We start from the raw sequence: 8061 nt of genomic DNA on the forward strand, positions 1-8061 counted from the left end.
TCCTCTCTGAAATCAATAAGTTATTTTAAATAAGAAATAAAATAAAAAAGTATCATCTCTGACAGACTCTAAACTCCATGAGGGCAGGGAATTATGTCAACCTTGCTCACTATTGTATGTAATCACATAGTCAATGCTTAAGATATTTATGGGATGAAAATAAAGATATTTATTGAATGAGTGATGCCATTTTACAGATGAGGCACTGGAAACTTAGTAAGGATAATAGATTTGTCCAATCTCCAAGCCAGACCCATGTCTCTTGATTTCTTGTTTGACAGCTGCCTCATGGACAGGCACTTTGGATTCTTAGTTTTCTTTTTTTTTTTTTTTTTTTAGTTTTTATCTTTTTCTCACCCATTTGAAAAAAATTATACAAATAAAACATGTTCCTAGTAGAATATTTAGAAAATACAGATAAGCAAATAAGTTAAACACACACACACACACACACACACACACACACACACACACACAAAAGAGGTGGCTCGTGGAAGGGAGGTTAGAAGGCAAGATGGAACAAGGGAAAAAGAAATGGAGATACATGACCCAAAGTTTTATCGCTGGGGAATAAACACATAACATTTTGGAATATTTCCTTTTAGAAATATTTTTAGGTGCTATGCACAAATGTGTATGCACACACATATGCTCAGACACATTTGTCTTTGTTTTTAAATTGCAGGAAACATAAAGGTATAAAACTGGAGTCAGAGACTCCTGTTGCTGTAAAACACACACACACATACAAACAAAATCGTAGAAGCTTTCTTCTGGGATCCCAGGATGAGAAAGATTGCCTCTAAATCAATAACTCAATAACTTTTGCTTTTAGGTTTTATGTTCCCTTAGTTAAATAGAAGAATCTGGCTCACTGAAAAAGACTAAGTTTTTCCCTGCCTTAGTCTTTTATGGAGAGTCTGGTTTTTCTTCTAATAGAATAATAATGGGGCCCACTCTCCTGGAGACTGGTTGGCCTAGAAGTCTGACCTTCCATTTCTAAAAGCTGTTAGCTCCTAAAACCTGTCAACTTAGTTAATTGGGAATTGATAGAGCATTTTGTTCATTCTCTGGACCTGCCAGTTTGCTCTTACTGGCACACACTTATTGGCAAATAACATTTGAGCCACAAAAGCACACTTTGCCCTTGAGCTTCCTCTGGAACCAAGGCATGTTTGTGTTTGTCTTCCTGCCAGTGCAGATTTCCTGAGCACTGGCTCTTATATTTCAGTTGGAATTTGACATTCTGCTGCTTCAGGTACTGATCCAGGGAGTTCAGGCCCCACTTACTATTCAGGTCCACACACCACTTCCAAGCAAAGACTTGTTATCCCTAGATTTATTCTACATGAACAGTTTGAAAATATTGATTGAGCCCCCACTTTGTGCTAAATGCTCTACTTGGCACTAGAGCCACTACAATGAATAAGACCCATTCCCTACCTTCAAAGAGATCATGTCTGGTGAAGCAGACACACATGTAAATGGGCCTTCATGGTTTTACATGATGGTATACAAGGGGTGCTATGAAAATGGTGACCAGGGAGTCCTAATAGCTCTTGGGGATCAGAGGTGGTTATTAAGAAACATTTATGCTTAGTACTGAAGGACCCAGGATTTTGCAGCTTATTGATATTACTTATAACTTCTGTATAATTAGGATTGTATTTTTATATTCTCATTGAATAATTAATAAAATATAGGTTTGAAAACATTCAGGCATTCAGTAAGTACTGCCTAACTTGTTTTTTTAAGAGGTAACTTGTAAAATCTATATGTGTTAAATGCTTTTCCCTTGCCTAGTCCTATCTTAACCATTCTAAGGGGGCAGTGAGGGGCTGATACAGATGGAATAAAAGATATAGGTCATGGTCTCTGAAAGTTCACAGTCTAGTTGAGAAGAACAGATTTATCTATCTGAAATAGAGAGTAGCAGGAAATAGTCAATGACCAGATGTAAGATGCATGCTTTCCTGCCACTAGCAGCACACATCCATCCTTTCAGTTTTCCTGCAGGGGAACCACTATCCCAGCTTCAACAAGGAGTTTGATTTGGGCACAGAACCAGGGGAAAGAGACCTGCTTTGCCTTCATTACCCCACTGGAAATATCCCTTGTCTTCTTTCTCCAGTTTATTGAGTGAACACATTTGCTGCCTAGATGACTTCAGGGAGGATTTTAGGTATTCCTGGTCATATCAGTCTTGAAATATTCCCCCTTGCCCTTCATCTAGTATATTTCCTTTTCTTTTTCCAGTATATTCTCACTTATGGATATAAAGATAAATTGAATTCTCATTTGATATTAACTCTGCCTTCAGTTATTCTCAACTTTTCTTTAGGCAACTTTCAACCTAACCAGAAGGAAAGCCTTCAAAACTAAGACACTGAATTATCCCCCTGGTATACTGTAAACTCTTTTAAAGCCATAACTAAATTGTAAACTCTTTAAGGCTATGTCTTACACTTTTTTATATCTAACACAGTGCTGAGTACATAGTAAGAACTTAATCTATTTTTTCTTGATTTTTTTCTACAAAAAAACAAAGCTTATAGGAAGAGAGATTGACTCTTTTTGTTGGACTAATGAACTCGCTGTTCATGCTCAGCATAGAGTGGGGAGCAACTTCTTTGAGTTGAAGCTTCATGATGATCTGTCTAGTTATTTACACCTTTTTCAGAACATCACATTTCCATACACATTTAAAATGGACTATACACATTTAAAACACATTTGGTTATTCCTTATTTTGGATCATTTGTATTGCTCATTCTGTTAGAAATTGTTGAGTATTACTCCTGGGAAATCTTTAGAAATAGGCAGAAAGAAAACTTAAGGAACTTATTGCAAGAATGTTTTTAGCATTTCTCATTCAGCTCTGGTTCACTGGACAGACACATTCAATACAGTTAATTTACACTAATTTTTTGAGGTGATAAATATTTATTCATCCACTAATAGTCATCTTTTCTGGAAACTTTAAAGATAGGATACTACTTTTAACCCAAAGTGATTTGAGGTAAGGGGGTAGAGGAACAGATTTTTGGAACACTGACTAGAGGAAACTGGATTTTTAGGGCTATCTAGCAAACATCATGAAGTTCCAATATCACAGGGAGTCCTAGAAAGGAGAATACAGGTCCATGTGACAACTGGGGAGAGGCCAGTGAGAAAATGAGGCCTTATTTTATTTACTAAGAGTTTCAACAGTAGACCATATTGGTGTGAACCATCCACAAATATTGCAAAAACAGAAAATAAGATTGACTTTCCTGAAAATTTTCCTTGTTTTCTCTCAAAAATGAGTTTTACCCCCACTGGGCCCTTACAACACTTTGTTTATATTTCCATTATACCTTCTCAAATAGCTACTTACTGACTTGTGCTCTACTACCTGTCAGAATGTGAGCCCTTTAAGGATAAAGACATTCATTAAAAAGTAGATTTAATTCATTACTTTTTTGAGATAAAAATAAAAACAAGAAAGATTGTTATTGATGGTTATATCATTAATGACTTTTGTTTCATTAGAGCTCAAGGAAAGTTCAGAAAAAAAGATAAAACAGTTTTGTAGGAAAATGAAAAATCTCTTCTCATGGAGCCAGAAAGAACACCATAATATTTAATCATAGATTAGAGATTTCTTCTTAATGTTAGTGTAGGGACCAGGGTTGCAGGAGTCTGGGTATATATGTAGGGGTCAAGAGAGGAGGTAGTAGCAGAGTTTGATGAAAGCTCGTTCCTGCTTTCAGTGGCTTGATCAGAATCATTGTAGTAATGGAAACTAGAATCAATATATCTTTATGAAGGAAGTAAGATATTCCATTAGTCTTAACTATAGCACTAATCACTGTCTGTCAAAAGAGTTAGAAAACATATCTAGGGAGAGTTGACTGCTTTCTGGTCTAAGTGACTATAGTCCTGTACCTTTAAGATTCGAAGTTGACATCATTTGAATTGGTTTTTAGATAAGAGTTTTTATTTGCAGCTAATTTTGTGAAACTGTTACATTTCATTTCATTTTAGTGTCTTGTGATGCTTTTGCTATTAATTTTTCCCAAAGTGATATAACAGAGAGAATAGAAATCCTGAAGAGAAGGAAAAGACGGAGAGAGTAGGGAGGGAGGAGGAGAGGAGAGCAAAAAGAGAGAGAGGGAGTGCCCAGCCAGTGTGGCTCAGTGGTTGAGCATCTACCTATGAACCAGGAGGTTGGTTGGTAGGGGCACATACCTGGGTTGTGGGCTCGATCCCCAGTGTGGGGCGTGCAGGGGGAGTGCACGGGATGGCCGATCAATGATTCTCTCTCATCATTGATGTTTCTATCTCTCTCTCCCTCCCTCTCTGAAATAAATAAAAATATATCTTTTAAAAAATAATTTAAAAAAAAAGAGAGGGAAAGAGAGAAAGAGATCTTTCAGGAGTGGAAAACATGTAGGCTAATGTGCAAGAATAAAAAAAACACAATGGAAAAATCACAGGTATTCAGAGAAACACTACTTTTTATTCAAAAGAAAAAAGAAAATACAGTTACATTTTAAACATATAAGTAAGCTGCACCTCAAATGTAATAGTATAAGGGATAGTTATCAAAAGATATAAAGCTGGTCATGATTTAGTGGAAGTCACTGAGCCAATGACTATTTGAACAGTAGCTTGGTATCCTTTTGAAAACAATATAGCTAATTCTCCAAAATAAGTGACTGTGGGGATGAGGGATTTTAAAAAATCTTTGTCATAACATTTACAAGAGATTTAAAAAATTTGGTGCTAATTATAGAAGTGCTACTTGTGACTTCCCTCAGGCCCAATGATACAGTCATAATGACCTCTACTTAATATGCATAAAGAATTAAGGATAAAAAGCATTCTGAAATGAGGGTTCTATCTACATTGGCCATTAATAAATTAGTCAATGTGATTTTTAGTATAATTGGAATGTAAAAGAGTTTGTGGCCAGTTCTAGTGGTGCTAATAGCATTGTTAGTGAAGAAAATGTGGTGTTATCATAAACTAAAGAATCTGATTTAGTTACTGGAATAAATGATAATTGTAATACTTAGTTTAAATATTATTAAGTTCAAACCATTCCTTTAATTTTCAATCCATACTTATTTTGTTAGCTAATTAATAAATTAGGATGGGAGCTTTCTGAGTTTGCCAATTACATGGTTGAAAGTTATAATTTCCATATCCATAAGAAATTGCTTCAGCACTAAAGCATTGTTTTTACTAGACATATCATTAGAAATAACTCTGTGGATATTCCATTGAATAATAGTATTTGGGAACTTTGTTCACCAGCAGTTGGCACTGCTTACCTCTCTTGCTTTTTCACTTTCATTCTTTGCTACAAATGATGGAAGCTAAGTTGCTTGAGTTATTCTCCTAAGACAAAAGGGGTGGGGTGTGTGTATGAGATGGGGCGGGGGGGGGGGGGGGGAGAGAGAGAGAGAGAGAGAGAGAGAGAGAGAGATATGACAGATAGGTTTGGCCTAAAACAAAACTGGGTAGTATGAAGTTGCTTTTTTTATTATTTGGTTTTGGCTTCTTCTTTATGAATCTTGCCCTATCCTCATCCATTAACTCTTCATCTCCCATTCAAGAAGGGCTTTAGTATTAAGTGTTAACAATTTTTATATACCTGTTGATGTAGGAGCCAATCTTAATGATCCCTTAGATTCATCTGTGTGCAGAGTGGAGATGGCAATATTTTCATATCTTTCCCGAGGTGTAAAGCACCAGCAGTGGTGAATAAGCACCACCAGGTCCTTTTGAAAATTTTTGTTGAGAAAACCATAAAAGAGAGGGTTTATGCATGTAGAAACCATAGCAACCAAGTGGCAAACCACAAATACCAGGTCATGGTGGCAGGTCATCAACACGTTATGATTCCAGTCAAAGATGACATTGAAGATATTCAAGGGCAACCAGCAGGCCCCAAATGTCACCACAATGGAGATCAACATTGTGTTGATCCTCTTGTTCTCATTGAGCCGGCTCTCATTTTCTCTCTTTCTGTCTACCTTTCCATTTCTCCTACGGAGGCAGATAATAATCTTCAGGTAGCAGATGAGGATGAAGCTCAGAGGGACACAATACTGGAGCATAAATAGGGAGGTAGTGAAGAGGAGCTGGTTCTTTTTGGAGGGCCAGTTCTCTACACAGGCCACCTGGTGAGTATTGAAGTCAGTGGATAGAGAGAGGTTGTGGAAAGGCTCATCAGTGAGGTGGTAGGACAGGAAGAAGGGAATAGACAACAGAAGGGAAAACAGCCAAATCAAGGTGATACCCCAGTAGGCATGAGATACATTGGGCTTCCAGCCACGGGGGTTCACAATCAGCTGATATCTTTCAACAGCAATTAACACAAGTGAGAATATGGATACAGAAATGGAGACACTCTGTACATAGGAAGTGAGTTTGCACATGGTATCTCCAAATATCCAGTGGTCCATCAGAGTATAGATGACAGTAAAAGGGATGCACATGACACATACCAAGATGTCAGAGAGAGAGAGATTGGCAATCAGTATGTTGGTGACATTCTGAGCTTCTCTCTGCTTCTTGAAGATGATAATGATGAGAGAGAGGTTTCCAGAAAGGCCCACAATTAAGACCACAGTGTAGGCTATGAGTAATAGGAACAAGGCTAGAGAAGGGGGTCGACAGGACTCAAAGTAGAAAAATGCAGAGTTGTTGCTCTTTATATTGGTTTTATTAGGTGCTGGATGGTTTAAAGAAAGTTCCATTTTGTCAGGGTTATGAGAAAGCTTTTCTAAGCTTACTTGTTTTGTGGGTGAATATTTTGACCACCAGTTCTTGGGAAGTACTTGCTCTGAGACTTCCAAGGAGTAATTAGTAGGATTTAATCTTCGTTGATCTTTGTCTGTGCTTGATGAAAATGCATGAATGACTTGAGTATGCTCTTAAAATCCTAAAAAATTAAACATAATGCAGAATATTAATGTAAGTTCTTAACAAACTGGACAGTTCTATAGGTGGGGCAGTTTCCCTGAGAGGACATAGGTAGATATCCAATGTCTCTCTATATCCTGGCCTTCCTTTCATCTCAGAGTGCTTTATTTTTGTTCTACCAGCATAGTTTTTAGAGCTGGTGAATAAGGATATGTGACAGCATCCTGTCAACTGTATAAGGCAGCCCAAATATACATTTCCATCCCTGTCACCTTCGGTCTTGTGTGTGTGTGCTGTGGAGGCCAGAAGCAATATGTTTGGAGTTGAGTTCCAGTTGGAGCATCACAACTTGGTGTCTGTATGACTTTGGCATAAATTAATTAGCCTTTCTGCTCAATTTTATTATCTGTAAAATGGGGATAAAAATGTCTGTTTGGTCATTATAAGGATTAAATGAAAACATGCAACTGAATTTGTTCCCTACATAGCGCATAGAGTAGGTGTTCAGTGTATGTGTGCTGAATAAAATTTGCCATCTCCCTTGCCCAGAGCTAGTCTATTCTGGGGGAGGGGGGGGCCTAGAGCCACAGATCATGCCTGGTATGGAATAGCATATGACTCCTCCTTTTGGTACTTCTTCCATTCTCTGGAGCTAAAGCCATACTCTGCACAAGCAGTTTCTAGGTACACAGCTCAGATTCTGGAGATCAAGGCAAAGGGGTAAGCTACTGCTTAGTGAGCTATTACTCAGAATTAATTTTATTTAGAAAGCATTCTCCAATTCTCCCTCCCTTCTTCTGACTTCTAGAGGAAAAGGGGCCTTGATCCTATGGTTGAGCATGGCTTAGGGTGGTCATATTCAGTGGAATTATTCATACCAGGATATACAACAGGCATGGTGATCCCCCTGCCATTCTTAGTGCTTAGATTTCTGGCCCAAAGAGGACACACTGAAAAGGGCAAAGGCAAAAAAAATACCCTTCATTTCGTTTTATTCTTTAGGAATTTGAGGAAAACATAAAGAACATTGATAAAGGAAGCTGAGCAATAGAAATGAAAGAGAACAGACTTTTATTTGCTGTTTGAAATTACCCTGGCTTGCTTTCACATTCTCTTTGAGTTCAAAGGCTTAGCAGATTCTTATTG

General features: G+C 37.6%; 1 protein-coding gene across 1 annotated transcript; it reads right to left on the minus strand.

The window, feature by feature from the left end:
• Positions 1-5633: 5633 nt before the first annotated feature.
• LOC118657915 (neuropeptide Y receptor type 6-like) lies at positions 5634-6807 on the minus strand. The gene has a single exon (XM_036312625.1). It carries the CDS (start codon positions 6747-6749, stop codon positions 5634-5636), a length of 1116 nt encoding a protein of 371 aa, XP_036168518.1. The 5' UTR covers positions 6750-6807.
• Between the last annotated feature and the right edge of the window lie 1254 nt (positions 6808-8061).

The sequence above is a fragment of the Myotis myotis genome, unplaced genomic scaffold (assembly GCF_014108235.1).
Source record: "Myotis myotis isolate mMyoMyo1 unplaced genomic scaffold, mMyoMyo1.p scaffold_m19_p_6, whole genome shotgun sequence".
In the NCBI taxonomy this organism is placed as follows: Eukaryota; Metazoa; Chordata; class Mammalia; order Chiroptera; family Vespertilionidae; genus Myotis; species Myotis myotis.

Coding starts and splice junctions, on each gene's coding strand:
- LOC118657915 (XM_036312625.1), bottom strand. CDS start 6,749: ATGGAACTTTCTTTAAACCATCCAGCACCTAATAAAACCAATATAAAG.